The sequence below is a fragment of the Aspergillus karnatakaensis genome, assembly GCF_047715665.1.
Source record: "Aspergillus karnatakaensis strain CBS 102800 unplaced genomic scaffold BJY04scaffold_35, whole genome shotgun sequence".
Classification (NCBI taxonomy): domain Eukaryota; kingdom Fungi; phylum Ascomycota; class Eurotiomycetes; order Eurotiales; family Aspergillaceae; genus Aspergillus; species Aspergillus karnatakaensis.
This window is the reverse complement of record NW_027395747.1, coordinates 293,207-318,078: the sequence shown is the minus strand read 5'-3', so window position 1 is coordinate 318,078 and position 24,872 is coordinate 293,207. Positions and strand designations below refer to the sequence as shown.

The 24,872-nt window shown below is 49.9% G+C and overlaps 8 protein-coding genes across 8 annotated transcripts; 3 read left to right on the top strand and 5 right to left on the bottom strand.

Moving 5' to 3' along the window:
- Nucleotides 1–71: 71 nt before the first annotated feature.
- BJY04DRAFT_193045 (cytochrome c oxidase assembly factor 1 family protein) lies at nucleotides 72–1,011 on the top strand. Its single transcript, XM_073711855.1, has 2 exons — nucleotides 72–654; nucleotides 728–1,011. The coding sequence occupies exons 1-2, from the start codon at nucleotides 190–192 to the stop codon at nucleotides 815–817; spliced, it is 555 nt and encodes a 184-aa protein (XP_073569632.1). The 5' UTR covers nucleotides 72–189; the 3' UTR covers nucleotides 818–1,011.
- On the bottom strand, nucleotides 1,012–2,367 carry BJY04DRAFT_193044 (mitochondrial 54S ribosomal protein uL3m). Its single transcript, XM_073711854.1, has 2 exons — nucleotides 1,251–2,367; nucleotides 1,012–1,177 (listed from the first exon to the last, which is right to left on the bottom strand). Exons 1-2 carry the CDS (start codon nucleotides 2,047–2,049, stop codon nucleotides 1,068–1,070), a joined length of 909 nt encoding a protein of 302 aa, XP_073569631.1. The 5' UTR covers nucleotides 2,050–2,367; the 3' UTR covers nucleotides 1,012–1,067.
- On the top strand, nucleotides 2,368–3,257 carry BJY04DRAFT_193043 (uncharacterized protein). The gene has a single exon (XM_073711853.1). It carries the CDS (start codon nucleotides 2,633–2,635, stop codon nucleotides 3,209–3,211), a length of 579 nt encoding a protein of 192 aa, XP_073569630.1. The 5' UTR covers nucleotides 2,368–2,632; the 3' UTR covers nucleotides 3,212–3,257.
- Nucleotides 3,258–3,958: 701 nt separating this feature from the next.
- Nucleotides 3,959–7,667, bottom strand: phoC (putative cyclin dependent kinase inhibitor Pho81; the record flags this gene model as incomplete). Its single annotated transcript, XM_073713998.1, has 9 exons — nucleotides 3,959–4,171; nucleotides 4,252–4,421; nucleotides 4,482–6,726; nucleotides 6,893–6,940; nucleotides 6,994–7,134; nucleotides 7,191–7,241; nucleotides 7,299–7,421; nucleotides 7,481–7,565; nucleotides 7,642–7,667. The coding sequence occupies 9 exons, from the start codon at nucleotides 7,665–7,667 to the stop codon at nucleotides 3,959–3,961; spliced, it is 3,102 nt and encodes a 1,033-aa protein (XP_073569629.1).
- Nucleotides 7,668–8,912: 1,245 nt separating this feature from the next.
- BJY04DRAFT_90135 (uncharacterized protein) lies at nucleotides 8,913–10,985 on the bottom strand. The gene has a single exon (XM_073721270.1). The coding sequence runs from the start codon at nucleotides 10,743–10,745 to the stop codon at nucleotides 9,504–9,506; it is 1,242 nt and encodes a 413-aa protein (XP_073569628.1). The 5' UTR covers nucleotides 10,746–10,985; the 3' UTR covers nucleotides 8,913–9,503.
- Nucleotides 10,986–12,493: 1,508 nt separating this feature from the next.
- On the bottom strand, nucleotides 12,494–15,102 carry BJY04DRAFT_90132 (uncharacterized protein). The gene is made up of 3 exons (XM_073721269.1): nucleotides 14,685–15,102; nucleotides 13,031–14,629; nucleotides 12,494–12,968 (listed from the first exon to the last, which is right to left on the bottom strand). Exons 1-3 carry the CDS (start codon nucleotides 14,945–14,947, stop codon nucleotides 12,725–12,727), a joined length of 2,106 nt encoding a protein of 701 aa, XP_073569627.1. The 5' UTR covers nucleotides 14,948–15,102; the 3' UTR covers nucleotides 12,494–12,724.
- Nucleotides 15,103–17,234: 2,132 nt separating this feature from the next.
- Nucleotides 17,235–20,192, top strand: BJY04DRAFT_193036 (MFS transporter). Its single transcript, XM_073711852.1, has 4 exons — nucleotides 17,235–18,236; nucleotides 18,307–19,425; nucleotides 19,486–19,564; nucleotides 19,621–20,192. Exons 1-4 carry the CDS (start codon nucleotides 17,827–17,829, stop codon nucleotides 19,795–19,797), a joined length of 1,785 nt encoding a protein of 594 aa, XP_073569626.1. The 5' UTR covers nucleotides 17,235–17,826; the 3' UTR covers nucleotides 19,798–20,192.
- A 139-nt stretch (nucleotides 20,193–20,331) lies between these two features.
- Nucleotides 20,332–24,240, bottom strand: BJY04DRAFT_90105 (uncharacterized protein). Its single transcript, XM_073721268.1, has 2 exons — nucleotides 24,101–24,240; nucleotides 20,332–23,938 (listed from the first exon to the last, which is right to left on the bottom strand). The coding sequence occupies exons 1-2, from the start codon at nucleotides 24,116–24,118 to the stop codon at nucleotides 20,870–20,872; spliced, it is 3,087 nt and encodes a 1,028-aa protein (XP_073569625.1). The 5' UTR covers nucleotides 24,119–24,240; the 3' UTR covers nucleotides 20,332–20,869.
- Between the last annotated feature and the right edge of the window lie 632 nt (nucleotides 24,241–24,872).

Genomic DNA, 24,872 nt, shown 5'->3' with positions numbered 1-24,872 from the left:
GCAGCAAATCATCGTCAGATGTTCTGTTTGTCCTGTTTGGCTACACTTCCGCTCCGCCAGCTCAGATTTAAAGATTCCTCACAATCCCAATCGCACCATACCTATAGCTTTCACGTCACACTTCGAAAAGGTGCCTTTGCACTCATTATAAGGCTAGATCAACTCAGTCTCAATAAACGAAAGATAGATATGATCTTTCAACTCTCCCAAAGACGCATTGGCGTCTTGCGACTCCCAACCACGGCCACCCGCATCTCCCCCCGTCGCACTCTTATTCCCGCCCCGGCAGCCAACTCCGGTCCTATAACCGAGCGTCGCGCAGACCGCGAGCTCCCCTCAATAAAACCCGAAGGTCGCCGATGGCTCAAAACCCTACCAATCTTCGCCGTCGTCGTGGGTGCCGCCATGCTCGGTATCTTCAACTACCAAAAGTCGTCGTCTAGTGTTGTGAGCAGCACACTATATGCGTTGCGAACGTCGTCTCGTGCACGGGAGATCTTGGGAGATCAGATATACTTTGCGCAGCAGATTCCGTGGATCAGTGGAGAGATGAACCAGTTACATGGGCGGATTGATATCTCGTTTTGGGTAAAGGGGACGAAGGCGCAGGGCAAGATGAGGTTCAAAAGTGTAAGGCCGGATCGAATGAGCTTTGTATGTGCTGTCTTCCCTTTTTGTCTTATACAGGAATCAGTGGGAATCAGTGGGCTAACGATTCTTTGTTTAGTTCCGCACCGAAGAATGGAGTCTGACGACAGAGGATGGAACTGTGATCCAGCTCCTGGAGGATAACCATGACCCGTTCCGCCAAGAGTGAGCGAATGATGGACGAGGGGTATACTACACGGCAGCTGTCTGTGTAGTCGCCACTCAACTGTAGACTTGGAAATCCTTTGTGCATTAGGTCGAGGCGTTCGGGGTATGCATTTTGGTCTTGATAGCGAGTTCTGGAAAGCAAGTGGGAAGCAAAGACGATTAAGAGAATGAGGATATCATTTATGTATCATATAAATACATCGCTCTAGAATCAAAATCTTGTGATAGTACATTCGGGGAAGATGCATCAATTACGTCGATGCTACAGCAGATTCCGTCGCCGTTTGCGCAATTGTCGGCCATGGTTTCTTGATAGCATCCTGTATTCTGACAACACAGCCGCGGGGGCCACTAACGGCACCTAGGGTAAACTGTTAGCATCATCTTCGTAGCACATCATTTCATAGAACACAAAGGGGGAACTGGTCGCATACCATTGACCAAAACCAACCCATTCTCCGCATCAACCTTGAGGACTTTCAAGTTCTGTACTGTATTCTGCTCATTCCCCATATTCCCCGCCATCTTCTTGCCAGGATAGACCCTAGAGCCACCTCCCTGGCTGGGACCTGCAGAACCCAACGAACGATGGGTCAAACTAACACCGTGACTGCGGTCTTGCCCACCAAAGCCGTGCCTCTTCATCACACCCGCAAACCCCTTGCCCTTCGTGTTCGACCTGGCATCCACAAACTGGCCCTCTTGGAACCAATCCGCATTCACAAGTTGTCCAATCGGCAAAAGACCGCTCTCATCCTTAACCCGGAACTCATACACATGGCGCTTCGGCGACACCCCCTGGCCCGCGTAGTGACCCAGTAAAGCCTTGGTCACATTGGTATGATGTTTCCACCCGGCCCCGATTTGCACAGCGTAGTAGCCGTGGATATCTTTCGTCTTGTGCGCGACAACTTGAACACGGTCGAGCTGGAGGATCGTGCAAGGAATGCGCGCCCCTGTCTCCTGGTCGAAAATGGCGGTCATTCCCTTCTTTAACGTGATAGCTCCAGTTCGAAGTGGGAGAGTGTTTGCCTTCCGCTCTAGAGCTGCGGCGGGAGTCGATTTGAGGCCGGGTAGGCCAGGGCCATTATCGTATCGGGAGTGCTTGGGAGGGTTTAGGGAGCGGATGCCGAATGTGCGGATTGAGATTGCAGCTGGGGTAGCCAACTGGAAAGTAGCAGCGGATAGGGAGGAGGAGAGCTGTGTGAGCCCTCCAGATAGACGTGGAGGCATGGTAGATGTGGTTGCGCTGTATAGTTGGCTCGTCTTGTCTGTTGACTTGTGAGAAATTTCGGATGGATGCTGGCAAGGCGGTGTGTTATTGCCTTGATTGTCAGGCAGAACTACGAGATGTTTAATTTCTGATATATCTAAGAGAAACTTGACATAATATCAGAATGGTCAGGTTGGAAACGTAAGTCAAACGGTGTTTTACGCAGAATAATCCTTCTGGTAATCTTCTGCGTGGGAATCGGAGAGCAAGTTAACTCCGCGCGCAGGAGGCGCTTGACAGCTCGAAGCAGTCCCGGGAGATCCGTCTGCACCTCCGATCGCCGAGCCGAAATCATCCTACAATTTTCTTTCTGAGGCGAAACGTCATCTCACCTTGTTCTAAATCTCCATATAGTTACTTCTCTTCTGCTTCTCTTCTCAGCCGCTCATTGAAGTCACCCTCGGTTCTTCCTGCTGTATAAATACATATTGCGACTAGTTATAGCGTTGCCGTGGTTGACTGAAACCATTTCTCAACACGGAGACGAGAGAAAACACCAGAAGCTAAAAACAGCAATCCTACACCCAATCACACTTACACACGATGTCGCTTCAACATCCAGTCCGCCGCTGGGCTCTACGACCTGCAAACCTTTTCTCAATCTCATCAACAACAACGCGCCTGATCACGCGCCGCCCATTCTCCCTCTTCCAAGAAGCCCAGAGACAGACTTCTCTCCGAACGATCCAATCGCAACCGCAATTCCAGTCCCAACTTCACCAAGCCCTCCGCACGCGTCGCGGCTTCCACAACTCCCGTCCGCGTTTCAATAGGTCCTCATACACATACCAAGCACCCAACGGCTCGCCATCCCTGTCGCAGCGTCTCAAGACCCTTTCCAAGGAATACGGGTGGTCCGCGCTTTGGATCTACCTCTTCCTCTCAGCGCTGGACTTCCCATTCTGCTTTGCGGCAGTGAAGCTGCTTGGTGCGGACAAGATCGGGCATTATGAGCAGGTTGTTGTGGAGGGATTCAAGAGGGGCGTGAACAAGATTTGGTCTGGGGCTTTCGAGGAGTCCAAGGACGAGGATCGCGAGGAGGCGGCTGCTGAAAAGAAGAAGGGCTCTGCTGAGGAAGCCAGTATGTGTTCTTCCTCCCTTAACTTCAGTTGTCGGTGCTAAGATGCTAACCATGTGATCAACAGGTTTGTGGACGCAGCTTGCTCTGGCCTACGCCATCCACAAGAGTTTCATCTTCTTCCGCGTGCCCCTAACTGCCGCGGTTACGCCTAAGGTCGTCAAGCAACTCAGGAAATGGGGTTGGGATGTCGTTAAGGGCAAACCGAAGGCTAAATAGGCCTTCGGTTCTCCTTACAACCCGCCTTTTCAAGCCTCATACCGCACCTCGGGGCGGATATATAAACGGCATATATTATATCATATCGGCTCACCATGTCATTGCATAGCTTTGTTTGAGTAGATGTTACAGTCGCCATTCTTGTACATGTACATCATTAGATATTCTAATCCCTCCACTCTCGCATTTTGTCACTGGGTGTTTCGCCAGAAAGGGGGTTTCATCAAATAGAAAAGATAGAAAGAGAAGACATCTGAGAAGAAGAAAAGAGAAACACAGAGAACCTTAACCCCAAGTCTAGCACATCCACCAAAACAAGAAATTTTCATCAAGATAACCAATATAACATACTTAACGACATAAATTCTGGAGAGCAATGCGATAAACGAAACACAGATAGCCTCCGATGATACAAAAGATGAAAATGGGGACACTACTCGAATTCGTGATATTCGTTCCCTGGAGTATAAAGGAGAAACAGATGAGTGGGGCGGAAAAGGTGCACAGAAGTTGGGTCATACGGGGGTATAGACGGGAAGGGTTATTAGTGGGGGGGCGTGTGCACCGGTGCATCACATATCAATCGTATCATTAAACCTCAGGATGCCATTGGCCTTCATCAAGCCATTCACACCTTCGGGCATGCGATATGCCAGTTCGGCGACTCCCATCGAGTCCGCGGTGGATACGGCGTGGTTATCTGACCGCTCGGCTTCGTCTGAAGTGTCTGCTACAAGCACAAGACCAAGTTCCTTGATGGTCTCTACCAGAGCTGGCACCACATTCTAAATCAACACGGATGAGTATAAATGCCAAAAAGATAGTGTGGATCTAAAAATCGTCTTTCGAACATGGGAACACTTACCAAAAGACTAGAGCGGCATATCAAACCCATGAAATTGTTGCTTTGGGCTATGCGCGCAGACTCCTTGATTGACATTGATGCTCGGCCGCTGCTGTCAACATCTGGATGTGTACCCGCATCACGGGCCAGGTCGCGAATCTGACCAAGATCGTTGCAAAGAAGAACCGGGTCTTGGAAGTGCGAGTTAGCATCTAATACTTGAAGCCGCATATGGAACACAGGAAGCTTACAGTTCGGTTGTTTCCAATTTAAAGCAATGCAGATATTAGCGTTGTAAGATGTGAACACAACAGAGCGCATGAACTCAGGGTGCTTGTCGCGCGTGACGCGAGCATGGTCGAAAACGACTGTCAGGACGGCGTCAGCGAAGGTGTTGACATCCGCGATAGAAGTCATGTTCAAAGCCTGCTCCTCGGCAGCTGATGGGTAGAGAATGGAGAGGTTAATGTTGACATCGACCGGAATGTTGTGAAAGACCTCGTGCAGGGACAAGAACGAGTTCGCAAGGACCCGATGCGTTCGGGCCAGATCATCAGAAGCGCGGGTTTGCAGGAATTGAATAGTCTCTGCTCGGTTGACGCCCTTTTCAGAACCTATAGCTTGAAATTCAGAGAGAGTGAGATGGCAGATAGGTATTTCGATACTGTAGTGTTCCACAGTGTAGCGAGGGTGAACCACTGGTATCCTGTCCCTCGTGAGCTGGACAAAGAGCTGAACATGGTCCCCCGATAAACTTGACCCTGTCACTAGGCCACTATGATCAGACTCCCCAGCGCTAGTCGCTTTCCAGTAGGTTGCGAAATGCGTGATCTCCAGCGGATCACCATGATATGGCTTGATGACTTGGAACCCAAAACGAAGCTGTCCGATAGATCGTAGTCGGGGGTCGAAGAGTGGCAATGAACAGAAACCAGCGCTAGACCTCTCCGCTTTGAACACGGTAGGGATGGCAACAGTCTTAGCAATCACTTTGGAACCAAATGTTGGGAAGATCTCAAAGTCCACAGTGAACGTCTCCAAGGTATCGACGTGGAACGAAATCATCCGCGAATCTTCCTGAATGGGAAGCATCACGGTTCGTGGAATCAAGTCGGAAAGCTTCGAAGAGATAGTTAGTCGTGCAGCAGGATAACGTCCAGCTTGGTCAAAGGAGATTGAGCTCGTGGGGTCGAACAAGATCTGTACGAAGACCTTTTTGTCCAAGAAATTGTGCCCATAGCGCCGCAATGGAATTATTGGTGGTGGGAGGGAAAGGATAGGAATGCCGTCAATCATTTCTTCCATATCCTCTGTTTCAGTAGTGGTCTGTTCTTGCCAGCTGATTGTAGCACCCCGCTCCTGCAGCCTCAACCCGTTGAGGATATCCAGTGGCCGCTGCGACGGCTGCGACTGGGTATGGCGAGCCCACAGTAGAAGCATGCACTCCAAATGACCTTCCCAGGCAGCATAATACATTGCCGCCAAGTCCTTCTCATCTTTGACATCGGCATCGACACCCAGCTCCAGCAGCGTCCGTAAACAATTGACGCAGCCTTCGCTAGCTGCATGGAAAAGGGGGGTCCACTGGTACAACTTATCCCGCTGGTCTAGGTCCGCACCATGTTGTTTGAGTAGAAGTAGGATCTCAGGTGATTGCGAAGCACGCGCCACCATATGCTGAGGATACAGGCCTTCCGCGTCTGGAAGTAGCTTGGCTTGTCGTTCCAGAAGCATTCTGACAATCTGCAACGACCCATATTGGCAGGCCAAGTTCAGCGGGATGTGATCGGATTCAGATATCGGGTTGATACGAGCATTGTGGTGGAGAAGCTGTTCAGCACAGCCAAGCTGATTCTTGACAATGCTATGTATGAGAGGCGTGAAATTGTCGTGATCCATGATGTCAACAGTGCTAGGGTCTGTTTCCAGTAGCTGCTGCACCATTTCCACGCGACCGTGAATACAGGCATAGTGCAGAGGGATCCTGCCGTAGATATCGGTCCTGGAAACCTGAACGCCCGCCTCAAGTCCGGCTCTAAAAACAATGTCCCGACCGGATATGGCAGCCTCGTGCAGACAGTTACGCTCGTTGATATCATCCTCGGCGAAGATGTCGACTAACTTGCTCGAGAGAAGGACTGCGAGGACATCGTCGGAGAACTCGTTGATTGCGGCAAGGAAGGTACGGGTGGCCCGCTCACGAGAATCGGGGGATTTCTGTAACTTGTCTGCCCACTCGCGCAAGGCTTGTAAATTCCCTGCAGTGGCAGACTGTAGAATTTGGTAATCAACATCTTCCTCCTCGGAGCCAAATGGCTGAATGGTCGTCCGTTCGGCTGGGCGAGTTGTGTCGAAATGAATATTCTCACCCTCCGCCCAAGCTTCGAGCTCTATCCGAGCTGTCGTCGCACGGTCAGACAGGTCCCGCAAAACTTCTCTGTTGAAACACGGTTGTACTTCAACAGCTCGGTGGAGGTAGAGTTCCTTCATACGAGACTATTACGAACGTTATGGTTAGCGATTCAGGTGACGAAAAGAGGTGGCAGATAACCGATGCGCGTGCGAAGTAGACAGGGGCACAGACCTTCGATGTTTTATCCCACTATAATCCTCAGTTAGCGTGAACTCCTCCAAAAGACAAGCGCCTATGCTCTAAACGTACCTTTTTCAGGATCTTTGACATAGCAGTCTCATTGATCTCGACAAATTGCTGCGTTCTCCATGAGAGTCTATTCTTCTAGCCTCTTGCATGAGTAAACTCACTTGTAGCTTATTCAGATCGCCATCGAACTGTTGGAAGCCTTCCAGAAGTGCTATAAGATTTGCGGGGGCTTTTGACTTGGTCACGGTCCGTGACTGAACAACGCGCTTCTTATCGACCAGAGTTTTTAATCGTTGGGTGAACTGCCGCCAGAGTCAGACACTTATGCATCCTGAAGGCTCTGCAAATATGGACTAACCTCGGCTTCTTTTTGTAGGTAGAACGCATTGACTTTTTCGATTTCGCGTTCCTAGTCGCTAGGTCAGTAAGCCTCCACGAATTGATTGTCTTGTTAGACGAGCCATACTAGACGAAAGAAGAAAACTTCCTTGTTTGCTCGAAGCGCAGCCTGCGCCTCGGAAGCATTTTGAGGGACGACTGTCGCGTTTTGAGCAGGAATAGTCGGTGTTGCGCTCAATTGCTTAATGAGCTGTATTTGTCTTAAATCAGCACTCATAGCGGGCACAATCTTGAGGTATGCCGTTTCACCTTCTTCAACGCCTTATAGTTCACGAAGCTTGCCGCGTATTCTGGAAGGTCGAGCTGCCTCCGTTGAATCTGCTTCCCAAACTTCCTGAAGCGTGGCAGTCAGCCCTGAAGATACAACAAATATTTGGAGTCTATCTAGCCGGTTGATTGGGGGGGTCAACCGAAATATCAAGTAGGAAACGTACATGGTTGTGAGTACAACTTGGGAGACTAAGGGTTCTTTCAGTCACCTGGCGCAGGCGTCCTTGACCTGGCGGGCGCTTCAGGGTCCGGAGAACGACGAAGTGAACAGCGTGCTGCCAAGGAAGGTCAATCACATAAATCGCAAGAGCTGTGAAGCGGAAGGCAAGCTGTAGATGAGAGTATGAGGAAGAAGGAACTGAAGAGAAAGGAAGAAGGAAAGTGTCCTCTTAACGAGAATGAACGAACCTACCCCTCGGCGGAGATGCTACTGCTGAGGGGAGGCAAAGTAAAGGCGGAACAGAGGAGCGTTGCTGAAGTGGGGCTGGGACAAATAGATAGAACCGCCAGCAAGCCGAAGACAAGCAGCAGTAGTGGGATCCAGAGGGCGTCGTTCGAGTGCTGCACTGCTGAAACGGGTGGAGTCCAGACTGAGAAAGCAGTACAGTAGTAAGATGACGGGCTGGCGACTGGCAAACAGCGTACTTCGTACCAGAAGTGGTGCTAATTGCCGTGAGGAAGAGCTCAAGATCTCCGCGCTGGAAGCTCCAGGTTTTTAGAAGGCTTCAATTGTCCCCCGTCTCTAATCCCTTGTTTCTACTAGAGAAGCGAGAGTATAGGCATTGTATATTTGGCTGCGGTTGAAGCGACAAGAAGTAATGTCAAGCTGCCTCTTACCTAACCAAGAGGAAAGGTAACTATGTAATTGTGCCTGAAGTAAGCCCTGCTGCTGCGACAGTGCCCGTCAGTAGAAGCCCGGTATGCAGTCAGTCAACGACACGCCAGGGCGGGGGAGCACCGGCGGACTGCGACAACGTACCTCCTGCTGGAAGATCACTGCCGAAAAGCGATGACTGAGTCAAGAGCAGGACAAATGAAAATGAGATGAGGGGAGGGGAAGCGCGCAGCGTACAGATAGTTCAGAACAATAACGATTAATTGATAGGAAGTTCATGTCAAGGTCGGAAAAGAAAAGACAAAGGTGGAGCTCAGAGCTCTGGGGAGCTGGCTCCGGCCCAATCACCGCCCCGAGGATGCCCACGTTTTCGGCGCTTTCCGGAAATGGCCTAGCCAACTTTAGACTTCGGTGGTCTATACTTAAGCCCCAGCACAAGTAAGCTATCCCCAATGTGGAGGCGGGCATGGCTCAGCTCTTCAGGTTCCAGGTCCAGCATCTTCTGACTTCATCGTCCGAGCAAGGTTCGCTTAAAAGCCGGATTTCTCTTGATCATTGATCCACAGCGTAAGTTCTAACAAAGCCATCTCAGATTAAAATCCGTATATGTACTGACTTCCTAACTAAACTATACAGCTTGGTTTACTGCTATGCAAGAGCCCAGGACCAGAAGTCGATTGCTTCTTCGGACCACGAAAACGACTCTAGCCAAAAATGAGAAATCAATTAAGCAAAAGGGAATGATCATCAATGGGCCTTGAGGCGGCCCTTATAACACGCTCAACCGAAAGAGCAGTGATGATTATACAAACAGAAAGGCATAACAGGAGGGTTGGATCACCAAACACCTCAAGGTAGCGAACGGATCAAAAGAACAAAGATCAATGCAGAAAATGGCGAGAGATCACGATCAAAGGTTGGTATCACAGTCAAAAGAAGAAGAACAGAAGCTATGGCTCGCGAAAGCCTGGCGAGGTTTGAGCAAGATTCAAGCCCAAGCGGTCTCGACACTGAAATAATAAAACAAAAACACCTATCACCGACTATCAAAGCTCCTTTTGAGGCATTGAAGGCATGCCGACTAACCGAAGGCCGTCCACGCAGAAGAGGGTTGTTATTTAAATCATTCGATAGTATATATAAAAACACGGACCCCTAACAAGTGCGTCAAAAATTCTGCGCAATTCCTGCATTCCCTTGGCGTGGGAACACAGACGGGTTCTGAATCTGTGTGTTGCGGCGAGCTTGAACATCCCGAATCACCGGCTGGCCTCCATATGGATCACTATACGCGGTGTACTGTTGTTGTGTATCGGTATAGTATGGATTCTCATCATAGTAGGGGCCACCCGGGTGATTGGCGGACATATGGCTTTCCTCTGATATGTCCGAATGGTTACCCGCAGAATATGCCGAAGACGCATTAGATGGACCACGGTTAATGTTGGGATTTCGTTGGTTAGATGCGGCCGCTGCGCCAATTGGGGCAGCGCCGAGGATCCCGTAAGGCTCCGTCTCGCCAAGTCCGCCATGGCCATCGGGGTACTGGATAGTGCCATCGCTGGGAGTAGCAGCATGGTGATAGCCCGGTTGGCTAGCGGTATCGGACATTGCTAGACCAGCCCCGGCGCTGCTCGACAGATTCGTGGACGCCTTGCGTCCTGCAGAAGTTGTCCCCCATCCGCGGTAACCTGAATTATCGTCCGCTGCGCCGCCCATCACGCCCGGTAGGGTTGGATCTCCATTTGGATTGAAGCCATACTCTTCCACCTCTTTTCTGCGTTCTTCCTCGGCCACCTTCTTCGCCTTATGTCTTCTCCAGAGCCACAAGCCTACCAGGACGAGGATGGCGACAGAAACAACAGGAACAACAACAGCAACAGCTATCGTACCGCCAGCCGAAAGGCCAGAATCGCCATCGCCTGTTTCTGTTGGAGAAGCGGTTGATGACGACTCTATGGTTGAAGATGCGCCTCCATTCCCTGTTGTAGTGGAGGCAGTCGGAGTATCCGTGATGGTAACGGTTGTTGTTGTAGTACTGGTAGTGGGTTCGTTGTCAGTTTCACTTGGGGTGGAAGTGGGATCCTCGCCGGTAGAGGTTGGATCTGTGGTGGTCGTAGTGGTCGTGGGTTCGTCTGTAGTTGTGGTTGTGGTTGTGGATGTCGTGGTCGTAGTTGGGGTCGAAGTCTCCGTTGTTTCAGTGGTTGTAGAAGATTCGGTGGTCTCTGTGGGCGTGGAGGTCGACTCGGAAGTTGAGGACGATGTCGGCTCGGAGGTTGTCGTTTGGTCAGATTCAGTGGTTTCAGCAGTAGAAGTTGGGGTGCTTTCGGTAGGCTCATTCACCGAGGAAGTCGGAGCTGGCAGATCCGTTTGGCCAGTAGTGGTGGCTGACGGTAGTGGAGAACTCATGATGGATGGAATACCAGAGCGATGCGCGTTACCTCGTCGAGTGTCCTTTCTTTGTTTCTCCGTGCGGATGTGCTGAGACTCTCACGCCAAGCTTGCTTATGAGCTGCCTCAAACTCGACCTCAAGAAGGGAGAGCTGAAACGATATCGTGGTCCAATTGAGGGTAAGTCGTAATTGATAGGAAAATGGCCGAATGAGACACTGAGCTCGAGGGGCTCGCCGTGACGTTCTATTATTAACCTTCTGAAGACTTTTATAAGAAAAAAAAGAGGGAGGAAAAAAAGTGAGAAATGGCCAAGATATCAGAAATGTGATTATAATGCTGTTATGCGCGCGCAATGAGGGTGGCAATGTCGTTTCGATGTGCTGCGAGGCCGCCGGGACGTTCAGGGGGCAAAGTGAAAGGATAAACTTCGATTCAGCACGCGTGTTGAATTTAATTGAGCCTCACGCAGTAAACAGGGGTGATCTCATATTAAGAAATGGATAAGCCGAACAAAAGTAAGGTGGTAAAAACTAAGGGGACCGGGTCCAGAAGAGAGGGAAGAAAAGAAACAGAACAGAAGGAGTGGGAAGAGAGAGCGGATGGCAGATGCAGTCGTGAGATGAGATTGAGCGGGCTGCGGGCGTACGAAAAGTGGAGATTCTCCAAGAAAAGAACGGCGTACCAAACCTGTAATAAGAGTGGATAAGGCACTGCACTATTATTCTTAGCAACAGCCCATCATTCGTTGTCCGCACGCTTCGTATTACCGGGGCTGCCAGTTGCTGCACACTTTTAATCTCGATTCTCCAGACAAATTGAGCCAAAAGGATTGAATAATGAACAGAGTGAAAATCTTGAGATTTCCATCCAAGTCGAGTGCATCTAAGAACTAGCTCAAGAGCGCTCCATTTCCGGCTGCGTTGCGCCCACAACAACCGATTTCAGGGTGGGTGGTATTTGACCGACGCGCTGCGATCGGAACTCCCCGGCTGCCTTCACATGATCGTGTACCACCTACCAAAGTAAAGTAATCAATATTAGTGGTGATGATACGAGGAAATCGAGTCCGCGAACTGGGCTATCTTGCTGGTTGCAGAATGGGCGTCGTGTTTTAGTATACGATTCTGTTAGTCTCAACTTGAGATGACCAGTTCTGGCGAGTGCCAGAGCGAGCCCCTTTCTACTCGGTAAGCATTATCTCATCGATAGATCCTCTATTTTTTACAATATTTTACATACGACTGTACGACGCTGCAGGTACAAAGGGACCAACAAGAGCCGGATTAACGAGTCACAAAACGAAGTTGCGCTGCAGACTTGGAGCAGATCAAAAGGCTAAATGAACCCAGTGCCTGACAGCTGTCAAAAATAGGCATATGTGGCCGGGGTGAAAGAGCCGTCAAGGTATCCAACAGCGATTGCAGCTGTCGCCCCATAGATGGGCCGACAAGGTAAGTTGGTCCGATCCGGTTCTGAAGAGAGGCTACCTATGCATACCCAACAGAAGACGTCGAAAGTTGCGCTCAGCTGCATGTCTACAAATTATCAGAGTCACAGCAGATCCATTCTACTTGAGAAAGAAAGATGGCATCAATTGTAGTACTTGAGTCTTGCACCCTGCCCGGGGTGATTGAAAGTGGAAGTTCCCAAGCGATACCAAAATGAACAAGAACTTAGTAATAAATTTCTGTTTGGAAGCACAAAAAAAAGGTCCAAAATGGCTGGTTCCCGAAATCAGACTGAACCGTGTCTGTCCTCTCAACCAAAGAAAATAGCCACAATGTGCCGCTTATATCCGACTCCTAGCACGACAGATACGATGATGAAGTAAAATATGCAAACAACCGGCCTTTTGGATGCGAGGAACACAGCGGGCGCGAAGAAGTTACCGGTAACCCCGATGGCGCAAGAACGAATCAAACTGGATAGTACAGATCGTAACATGGAAAGCGGACTTCAAAATACAGTGGGAAATCGTTACAAGTTCTCGACAGCTATTGTCGCATATCCCACGTAGGACGAAGGTTCGACATCAAGTCATCCTTGGTACCCACTGTTTCTGCAGGCAAGCGGCTGACACGGTACGCACCAGTGCGAATGTTGTGTAAATGGGCTGCCGAAACCCCAGAACGAGTGCTACGGATACTGCCAGAATCGCTCATAGTATCCTGATTCTTGAAGCGGGGAGGAGGTGCGAAGTCCAAGTTGTCGAAAGCGCCTGATTTCCGCAATTGGTGCCTGATCACGGAATTAGTTCGACGCACATCAAAGACAAGATATATAGCAAACGAGAAACTTACGGGCTAGGCATGGGCGCTAGATCGTCAAACACCGACACAAGAGGGGTGTGAGCTCGAACCATTGGGCTGTATGGCCGCACTCCACCAAGAGGTGTTTCAGGACGGCCATCTCTCTGATCCTTGAAACTTGAACCAGGGGCGAAGTCAACGGCCGTCATAATTGAATCGTCTTTCAGAAGGTGAGGTGAAGGAAGGACATTCAAAGGGGATGGAGGAGGTGCCGGCTTGCGCGGACCTCGACCACCTGGGAAGCGGCCCGAAGCCGAAGAGAACGCGCGCGGACCGGGCGGAGCGAATCTCTCGCTATAACCACCGATCGATCCGCTCGCCATATGACGGGCAGCGCCTTGGAAGCGTGGAGGAGCTCGCGGAGGAGGTGTCATGGCGCGACGGTTCACTGGCTCAGCATAAGGCGCTGGGACTGCATCAAAATACTCCCCTGTCACTGGGTCATAAACATAGTCGTTTTCTTCCGGGTAGTAATCAGCGGCATAGTCCTCGTAGTAGGTTTCCCTTTGCCCTGCCTTGCTGTCGTCGAAATATTCCTTGTAGAACGATCGGATACGGTTCGCCCGCTGCTCAGGGTTGTCGGCTGGGTCCTCTGGCGGTAAGGGGCGTAGCCCCATAGTCATCCGGCGGGTATCACGCCGAGGATCAAGCCTGAGATTTGAAGCATGCGGTGGCTCTTCTGGTAGCGCCGGCATAGACACTTGATCGTGATTTTTCTCAATGGTAGGACCAGCTCCTGTCTTCTGAATATTTACAGCAGGTACGATTGGGTTAGATGCCCTTCGGTCACCGTAATCGCTAGCGCCGTCGCTTGAAGGAAAAGATATTCTAGGCATTGGGATTCGAGCATCGTGCAGAGAAGTATGGTCGACATCGTCCTGGGTTTGGGGTGCATCACGTAAGGGGAAATCGGGCTGGTGTTCGGGGGGGGAGCATGTCTCTGCTGGGTTGGTCGCGGGCACACGAACTTCCTTAACACTCTCCAGTCTCGTCTCGTTGATGTGCGTCAGCCCTGGTACATGAACTGGGCTGGGGCTCCTAGGCAGGTGCAGCTCGAACCCGGTGTCCTGCGGATGGGTAGGATTGACTGGACTCTGTATGTTGTGCTCACTGGGCGCATTGTAGAGAGGCGGTGAAGAGCGCGAGATCCTCTGGGCATTTCCCAAGAGGCCTTGATTCATGTCATCTCCATAGGCAGGTTTTCTTGTTGATCCTGCAACACTTGCCGCATCGTCGTAGCCCCTTCGTTGCGAATGAATAGACTGGGCATCGGCCGGGTAGTGTTGGTACGCTTTCCGGAACTTGTCATCATCGGCCATGATCGAGCGTGATAATGAATTCAGAGAATCCTTTGAGCCGCGCAGGCTAGGCGGCAGCATATAGGGGCTAGGTCCAATATCAAGCGATACGCCCTTCAAGTGATTGTTCCGTGGCCCGGTCTTCTCTTGCATTGACCTACCACCGCCAGGCGTCAGGTCCATTCCAAAATCCAAAGATTTATGTTTATCATTAGCGTCTTCATTTCGAAGTTTTTTGACGTTTCGTCGATGTAAGAAGATAAGAACGATAATGGCGCAAACGACCGGAATGCTAAGAATCGGTTAGGGGCTACTTTTCACGGCGATATGCGGGGGCTTGAACATACACCGCTCCTAGCACTACAGGCAAGGTCGTATTGCTCGACGTACTGGTAGGTTTCTCACAGACGTCTGAGTTGTCACCTGGTTCACACGACCTGCGCGCACCAGACTCTTCCGTCGGCGCTGGCTCTCTTTTGACAAGTGTTGGTAATTGGGGTATGAGCAAGTGTGGCGGTCGATTCCGCGGCATGGTGTCGGGCTCTAGATGAGCAGTGCGGATACCCAAGTAATGGCCATGCCGATGTTGATGCTGATTATGGCGATGCATATTCGCCTAGCGTCTGGTGATAGACACCACCCTCAGCATTTAAAAGTGTGTAACAACGGCCCGTGCAGTGTTTCAGTCCCAGCGACCGTATCACGATTGAGGTTCCGAAGGAGCAAACGCCATATATAAGTCGATTCTAAACGGATTGAGAGACTGAAAAGCCAAGCTGTAAGATGAATGAGATCGACGTTTGAGTCAACCGAGATGCTGGTTCTATAAGGAGCGAACGGAAACACGAGGTTTCCCAAACGAGTGGCGGCCAGCGGCCGGGTGTAAGGAGTGGCTGGATATCGAGAGGTCGATATCGGGATTATTGAGAAAGAGCGACGGGGGAGGGTAAGTGAGTGGAAGGGGTGGATGAGGAAGAGAGGAGAGAGGAGAGAGGAGAGAGAAGAGGAGATAATGAGAGAGGAAGGGAAACGAAGCGTGAGCGAGGGCGACTTCCACCGTGCCCGACCGCAGCGCCCGCCCCATTTAGGGGCTAGTCAGGTATACTAGTACCACTTGAGAGCGGTCGAGATGAAGGCTAGAGCCTGTGAGCAGCTACTGACCGGCACCTGTGGGGAGCACAGTTTGGTCTGAGTTGACTGTTTCCTTCCAGGACTTTGACAACTTCCTGTCTCTTGGTTTAATCGATGTTGAGACTTGGAACTGAATATCTAAGATGGGTTACTGTTTTACACACTCTTTTAGACTCAAGGGCTTTGTTTTGTAGAAGAAAGGGTGAACCCTTCTTCGCTGAGCTTTGGAGTTGGCTGCTGCCCCTGAACGGACGGGAGCAGGGCGTACAGTACGGAGTACTATACCGAGCAATAAATAACAATGGGTCCCACACAAGGTTCCCCTCTTTGTGCGCTTGAGATGGAATCTCCGTTCAACACATCAACAGGCACCTTTCAATTTGAGATGCTACGACTTTATCGAGGGAGCTCAGTTACATCTTTCAGACCAATGCGGCAATTTCCATGTCGGCTTGCCCTCTTCTTCACTTCGGTGGTCATGCGCGATTCACGAAGAAGCAAGGCGCTAAAGTCTCAGACTGGATCCTGCAGGCTGCAGGAGCCCCTGAAACCTTGGACTAGCGTCAGGAACCCGCACACCATCCAATAATGTGCTGATCTGCTCTCCGCCAGTATTAGAATTCTTCCATTCCTTCGTCTGAAGAGTGGGTTGAGATTGCCAACCGATTAAATTCTTGAGATCTCAATCAGAAAGGGCATGTCTTAACAAATGATACGGATACATGTATTTCATTTCTGTGCTAGGATAAGAAAGGCCATACTTAGCGCACCAGTATGTACTATGTTGTGTTTTCAGCCTGGATAGCTTATCATGCATCACGAAAGTAAGCGCGAGCTGCAAGCCCCAAGGGTCAACAATGTCGCGTGCCTTGGCAGGATCCCTTTTGATGCAACTCAATCAAATATGAGACGCTGGCGCGCCAAGCTGCTTGTTCAATGGAGCTTTCTCTTGGCTCATGTAGGTTTTCAATTATTCTTAGGGTTCAAACAATCAAGTATTCTTCCTATCCAGAGTGTTCTCTACCTCATGTACATAGTACTTACTTTCTTGGATACACCTGAGATCATCCTCTGTTTACAAGCAAGGACTGAATGGCGCACAGGATTCGTGGGTCTATTTGCAGGCAATTCAGCATCTAGTGACAGAGCCACAGATTCATCTTCATACAAGGATACGAACATTCCTATGTTTTGGGGGCAGAAGGGGGCCACTCCGCTGGAAATAGTAGCACCGATGAATACTCTCGAGTGATCCTTATAACTCATTTTACTATTATGGTAGTTGTGTACCAGAATACCAACAGCATCTCAGGTATGGGGGTCTCAATATTAGCATTATAATGTATTTTGCCTGCCTAGTGCTTAGTAGATAATTTGCTCAGTGCAGTCATCACACCTATAGCTTTGCAGCAGTGTGCTGCAATTCTGAAATGCCTTTGTCAGACGCAATAAACCAGCATGGTATATATACCATCATATAACTATATATATATATCGTGCACAAGTCATTCCTCAAAGGCGGCAACGCTTATAGTAAGGGAAAGCTACAGTAAATATACATAATCTTCTGATTTTAACTTCCTCGACTCCAGCAATCGATATATGGTTTTTATAAGCACGAATTCAATGTCAAATGATACCTAGGTACTCTAGCGGTACCTACCTAGGGGACAAATGCAAGGTCAATATGACGTCATACTGCACCGGGAGCAGCCGAGAATGCTTGACTAAATACTTCGGCCTTTTCTCCAGACGATTAAGACTAGCAGTAATCTTGACTCATCGTTCCTGCGTTTCGTGCTTGATTATAGACGGATGACAGGAAAATCAGATAGGTACGGAACATCTCATCCTGAAATAATCATTGATTCGCATTCAGTAGAGCGCCTTGACCCCGAAGTTTTGTGAGTGAAATCAAGCGCTAGGACCGTGAGAAGATACTCAAGCCGCTGTCTATCTCAGAGTAACAACTTTCCTCCAACCTGCTGGTGGCCCTTCCGAGTACCAAATAAACCAACTAGTAGATCGAGGCCCCAGTTCAACCCTTTTTGATGCCCAACCACGCGCTAAGTGGTGACCAAGCTGTAGGTTCCAGGAACAGCAGAACGCTAGAAGATTGCCGAAGGTCTGGAATGTGAAGAGTTCAAGAGTGAATACTAATCTACAAAAATTTTTCTATCTCGGCAACATCTCCGAAGGACCAATATAATCACCAAAGGACCCCCCCAAAAGTCTTAAAAAGTTAACATCCAGCTGTCTGCCACTTACACTGTGCTCATTCACCCCTCCCCCCATCTCCGCCGCGTCCTACAGACACCTGATAATTAGGCTTGATACACCTTGAAATCATATCTTATCATGCATTCTACCTCCGAAGACAACGAGAAAGGCGACTATATTCCGAACCCAGACAATGGCAGCCATATATATCGCATCGAGTCCTCCTCTTCTTATGACAGTTCCTCGAGCGACGACGCCTCGGACTCCTATGAAGTCGTCGACCGCATGTCCCGAACACAGACCGCACAGACTCAACCCGGCTACGGCCTAGAACGCCACCCCACCGCACTCAGTAGGATTGCAACCCAGCGAAGCCAGCATAGTGCGACGGTTGGTGCGCTCAGATCGCGACCTTCAAGAAGACCATTGCCCGAGTTCGGAGCAGGCAAACCGTATCCGCCTCCGCTCCCAGAGAAGGAAGAGTATGTGGTCGAGTTTGCTGGGCCAGATGACCCCCTTCACCCACAAAACTGGCCGACTAGGAAGAAGTAAGAGCTCCTATAGATGGCTGGCTTAGCACTGTATTTTCGCGACGAACACTGACAATGCGTCTGTTAGGTTTCTTGTTTCGGCTCTGCTCGCCTTTACGACCTTCAATTCCACGTTCACCAGCAGTATATTCTCGGCCGCTAACACGGTAGTGTCATCAAAGTTCAATGTTTCGACTGAAGTTGGCACCCTGGGCCTGTCATTATACGTTCTGGGATTTGCTTTCGGGCCCACAATTTTTTCTCCATTATCAGAACTGTTCGGCCGGCGACTCCCCATCCTCATTGGCGTTTTCGGGTTTACCGTCTTTCAATTCGGTGTAGCCACAGCCGAGAATCTTCAGACTGTCATCATATGTCGCTTCTTTGGGGGCCTTTTCGGGGCGTGCCCTCTTGCCGTAGTGGCCGCTGTGTTTTCTGATCTCTACGACAATCGCCACCGAGGCTTCGCAATCACGATCTTCACTATGATGGTGTTCACGGGCCCACTCTTTGCTCCGTTCATTGGAGGTTTTATCGTGGAGAGCTATCTGGGCTGGCGCTGGACAGAATATTTGACCGGTATCATGGGAGCCACTGCGTTTCTTTTGGATGTTTTCTTTGTGGAAGAGACATACCCCCCAGTTGTTCTCGTTCAGAAGGCCGCAGAACTACGCCGCAGAACAAAGAATTGGGGAATTCATGCAAAACAGGAGGAAGTTGAGATCGATCTACGTGAACTGATTGCGAAGAATTTCAGCAGACCCGTGCGCATCCTTTTCAGTGAGCCAGTTTTGCTCTTGCTCAGCATCTATATGGCATTCCTGTATGGATTACTCTATCTGTTCATGACAGCATATCCAATCGTGTTCCAGCAAATTCACGGATTCAACAAGGGCGTCGGCGGACTGCCCTACTTTGGACTTATCATCGGCGAGCTTCTCGGCGGCCTCCTTATAATCGCAACCCAGCCCTGGTATAACAGGAAGCTGACCGCGAACGACGACATTCCCATTCCCGAGTGGAGACTACCACCAGCTATAATCGGCGCTGTTGCCTTTTCAGCCGGGCTTTTCTGGTTCGGATGGACCGGATTCACAGCAAGCATCCACTGGATTGTTCCCACAGTATCAGGCCTCCTCACCGGATTCGGCCTACTCTGTATCTTCCTCCAATGCCTCAACTATATCATTGACACGTATCTTGTCTTGTAAGTTAAACTCTTCAACAAACCCAGAATATTACAATTTAGCTAACAAAGACTCCATAGTGCCGCTTCAGCCCTAGCCGCCAATAGCATCCTACGTTCGCTCGCTGGCGCCGGGTTCCCTCTTTTCGCGCCTTATATGGTAAGTCGTGATTGAATCTCATTCGTCGAGGCTCTACCAAGCTAACGACCACACAGTTTAACGCTCTCGGCGTCAACTGGACGGGAACCCTTCTCGGCTGCGTTGCCGCCGTCCTCATGCCAATCCCGCTCCTCTTCTACCTCTATGGCTCCAAAATCCGTAGCAAGAGCAAGTTCGCCGCCGAATACACTACTGCTGCGAAAGCTCACGACGAGGAATTATCAGCCATCTAATTCCTTTATTACCACAAACACCACAAACGATAGTTCTATGACTCGTTACGGCTTTGAAAGCATCTAGACCTGCACAGTATAGCAGCCTAATCCCACTGTGGCTGTCTCTGCACATATGGGGCGGTAAAGAGGATATATTTGGTTTCTTCTGCTTTGATTTCGCGATACCCTTTTCTGCGTGATTATCTCTATCTAGACAGATACCCCGACTGTTTCTGCTACTTGCATCTAGAGCGTTTAACTGTATTTTGGAGTGACACTGTGGTATTGAAAGTGGTACATATACCATGCGCTTGTACATATTCTTGGACATCTCTTGTGTTTAATATTGTGTGATCTCAAGGACTACTCGAACCTTAATCAGTGCTATATTTACAAAAATACATCTGTTGGTGGTATAATGCCTTGGTAGCCTTGACCCTGCCTGCCAATAACATATATACGGAACCACACGGTCCCAATTAGGTCTACGTATCTTGCTTGAACTATGTGCCCTATCGACCATCAACGACCAGATAACTCGGACAGATTCACGCCTATATTCATCAGACCTCTTTAATTCCTGTTTTATCATATACCATTAAACCCAGATGATCCACCTCATCAACCATACACCTAATTGTGGCAAAGTAGGAAAATAGGAAAACAGAAAATGAAAATGAAAGTGAGAACACCAACAGGGTAAGGCATTTACAATAGCCTCCCAAGGTACACAAGACAGAACCCACGAGGGGCGGTGATGGATATACACCAACATGATCAATTGTACATAAAAAGAACCTATGTAAGGAGATAGAAAAGGAAGAAGACTAGCGCCAAGTGAAAATAAGGCTAGTTGTCCAGAAAGGAACAACGACACCATCGCAAGTCGAGTCAAGGCTGGAAGAAGGGGAAAGGACTGGTGAGTAGAAAACCGCTGGGGCAAGGTAAGGCATTTTGTAATTAGATATTGTCGGTCATGTCGTCCCATGTGCTCGATTGAGTCATTAAACTTTTGGAAGTTGTACAATTAGACATTGAGAAAAAGGGTATAGAGCTCGTGTGATGGAGTGAACCTGAAAAGCTAGGCGTCTCAACTAATGCATGAGGTCTCAAATTTCGAAATATCATCGTGGGAAGGGTGTTCAAATATGCGACTGAACGGCGGGTGAGAAGGACGCGTATTTTCCTCGGAACTACCTGTGACCCCCTCGGCTTTCCGGACCACTTCTTTCAGTGCACGGGTTACAACGCCAGCACGAATAACAAGGTCGCGGAGAGATTGCGTATCGAAAGGTAGCTTTTTCGACCGCGCGGGGTGAGATTCAAATGTGGCAGGAGCTTGGGAAAGGCGTTGTTGATAGATCAGATCTAGAACGGAATTGGTCTTGGTGGGATGCACCATATGGTCTGGAAAAGAAGACATGTTCGGATGATTGGTCGGATTCTCCAAAAAAGAAGCTTTCCAAGATTCTCCACTGGCGCGTTTCCAAGGGTCGTTAATGTGAGATGATTCGCCCTCGGACTCGTCAAAGCTGAAAGTAAGTGAGGATGGAGATCTAGGAGGTGACTGGTTGTTATCGTCATCATCAAGTGTCGCCAGATCGACGATGCCCTCAGCTTCCTTCCATAAATCATTTGACGGACCGCGCACAATGTCCAGAAAGCTAGCTTGATGCCGTAACCGCTTGAGCTCTTCAACCAGCAGAGTCAACTCTTGAACCTGCCCGAACTGCCCATGAAGACTCGCTTGGCGTTCTAGGATGGCTGGAGGTACTATCACGCTCCGGGTTCTAACAGCCTTGTTCGGATTGATGTTCTCGCTCATGGCACTTTCCTCTCTGTCCTCGAACTCGAAGTCACTGTCCCAGTCTTCACTGACCCCCTTGCTCCCCAATCCCCAGGTCCCAAATTTCCCGGACGACTGCCTTGAGTCATGGGATACCGGGGGCTCCCTCGCAACAGGAACACTCTGGCTGCGGTAGTGCAGGGTACTTGGCGGTTTCCGTCCAGTGGTTCGACTGCCGCGCATTCCAGGCCCTTGTTTTCCATGAACGGTCCGTGGACGACCGTCAGGACCAGAGTTCTCGCGATCAGGTCGTGGTTGCTCAGACCAGTCAAAGATGTTCATCCTGGGAGACGTGTCTGGAACTTCTTCAAATATGCCGTTGGAATCGCGTTCAATCGACTCCTTTATTTGGTGATGCGAGTCAGTCTCGCTTTGAGAAGCCAAGTTTTCTGATCCACTATGATGAATGCCAGTGGTTTCCAGTGATAGGGCGCCAAATTTCGCTAGTGTCAATGAAGGGCGGAGAGTTTCGTCTCCCGGCAGGGAAGCCACCATGCTGTGCGAATCTTCGTCGTCGCTCAAGTCAGACGGAAACGAAACCTCACTATCTCCTTCATGCACCTCCGGAACCTCGCGCGTCACTGGGGTCAGCACCGAGAATTCGAATCCCTCTTCTTCGAGTTTCGTATCATTAGCTCGGGTCGGTTCAGGGACGAGAGAGCCAGAGGAAATGATTGTGTCAGTTTTTAGGTGCGACTCATCGGCGATTTCCGAAGTAGAATGCTTATTGAAGATACTCTCAATTCGAGGGGACTGGAAGCAAGAACTGTCGGTGGTGATATGGGTACGGATTGAGTCAAAGGCAGTATCGGTTAGAAAGTCAGTTTCGTCCTCATCACCAGAAGTAAATATCCGAGTGTCGTCAGAACCTATAACGGTTGATGCCGGATCTGAAGCAGCAATTGAATGGCGCTTTGGGTGTCGACGAATTGAACCGTATAGAGAAGACAGCGCCGAGGCGTCTGTCGAGGCAGGTTGTCCAAAATCTCGATAACGATATTGCCCGAGATTAGTAGTATATTCTCTGCGGTACGATGAAAGAATCCTCGACTGCGAGGGCATTGTCCCTTGAGGTGAGGTGGTTGGTGGCCGCCTGAAGATGTTTGGATCTGTAATATTACGTCTTCCTGCTCTTGGGGATACCCAGATAGCTCCTTCCACATTTGCTAAATTGGGTAGTGGAGTCGATATTGCCCTTCTCTTTGGTCCTGTAAACGAGCCATTGCGGAATACTCTGATATCGAGAGGAGTTGTGCTCTCCGTCAGAGACTTTGGGCATGTCTCTTCACTGGGTGGATGGCAAGTGTCGGTCTTTGATAGGCTTGCATCTGGCTCTGGAGGCGAAGAGGCATCTGCGCTGAAGGGGTCGCGGAACTCAATAGGAGTCGCACCCCCGGGCCTTTCCCGTGCCTTTGCTGCCACGTGCGGCTTTTGAGTGATTGAAGTTCCGAGTAAAAGGGCCGGAGCGACATCGGGCTGTGGAAGTATCCGACGCACTACTAGGTCATGAGGTTTTGTTGCCGTTGAAAGCGTGCGGTCTGGCCGTTCAGATGGTGTATTAGAGTTCGGGACTATATACGGCTGCCAGGGGTCGCTTTTCCCCGGATTGGGGGTGTCGGGCTCTACCAGAGGGGTAAGCGCTAGACTGGGCTCGAAGCTGAGACTGTTGGATGGTTTGTGTCTAAAATTCTCGGACCGCTGGTAGCTCGTTGCCGGTCTGCGAAGTCCACTGGGTACTAAAGATGTAGATATAGTATGGGCAAAAATAGGATTGGCATTCGAATGTTGAGATTTGGGTCGTTTAACGAGCTTGTTGGGAGCTCTGCGCTGACTGGATAGGCGGGAGGATGCCGGACTGGCTGGTTCTGGAAACGAGGGAGAGATTGGGCTTTGGACCGATAAGCGCTTTTCTGGTTGAAATGATAAGCGCCGTATCCACAAGGAAGAAGGTCGTCGGGCGTGCGAAGGGGCCGGCGGAGGCTCTTCGGTTCGTATGGTGGGAAGGGTCAGGGTCTGGCCACGGCGACGTAGTCTTATGCCCGCAAATGATGATTTCCTGCGGGCACTGCTATCGTCAACCTGGTTCACATCATGAACGGCATTATCGTGGAATTCCGGAAAATTAGGATTAAGCGGAGATTCTATCTCTCTCTTCGCAAACGATTTTGCAAGGCTTGGGTCGAACGAAGGGATCGTGCTGGTGTCTAGTAAAGGAGCGTGCTGGAGGTGAGTCGGTTCTAGAGATTGCGCCCGTTCGACGCGACCGAGCGCAAAGCCGGTAGCTGCGATACCGACTGTGCTGATCGCACAGAGCTGAGATCAAGATTAGCTAGCTTCCAAGAGAGAAATATAGAACAAGGGCAGCAGCTTGCAAGGTCAAGACAGCGCGAGACGTGAGGAACAAATGGAGGCGGGGACAATAGTAGAGTGAACAGCGGCTTGGGAATGGCTGGGGGGTGTATGCTACAAACTTACCGTTGATACATGTTCCATCCTCAAAAAGGGCTGCGAGCAGCACCCAGTATAGTGAGGCTTAGATATGTGACATTGACAGAACGTGGAGGAGTTGACATCCCATCTGCACTACCATGCACGAGGCGACTCAGGTGGCTGGAAACATGAGGAGTCTTCAGTCAATGAGGCTGGCGACGGGCAGTATCCCGCAGACAAGAACAACCAAATCAGATGTAGCCAATAGTGAGAGACTGCTAGAGCTGAAGCTGTAGTTACTCGTTGCTTAATTATGTTGAAACTCGTGGAGAGCAAAATCGGTGAGATGAGGGGAAAGGAGGAGTGTAGCGTGTGTTCTGGAGCTTGCTTGACGAAAGGAATGGAGGAGACCGGGAAAATGAATGTTATGTACGAAGGAAAGAATGAAAGGGGAGAGACGGAGAGGGTCAGGACTCGTAGTTCTTTCTGACCCTATCGGTTGGAGAGAGAAAAAGAGAGAGAGGAGAGAAACAAAGTTGAAGCCAGCTGGAATTGTGAGGAGAAGAGCAAGAAGTAATATTCAAATCAACAAAAGCCTCTCTCAGCTTGAAAGTAAGAGGACGGACGAGAATGGAGCACGCTAGGAGGGTCCCACGGTCCACCCCCAGCCCGAGCAATTGAAGCCTCGATCTCGGTGATACCGGCCAGGATGAGACTATCTCGGAACAATTGGCAATTATTATTATTATGGATAGACAAACAATGGCAATGGGAATAACACATGGGGTTAGGTATTCATTTATCCCTATCAATTTCT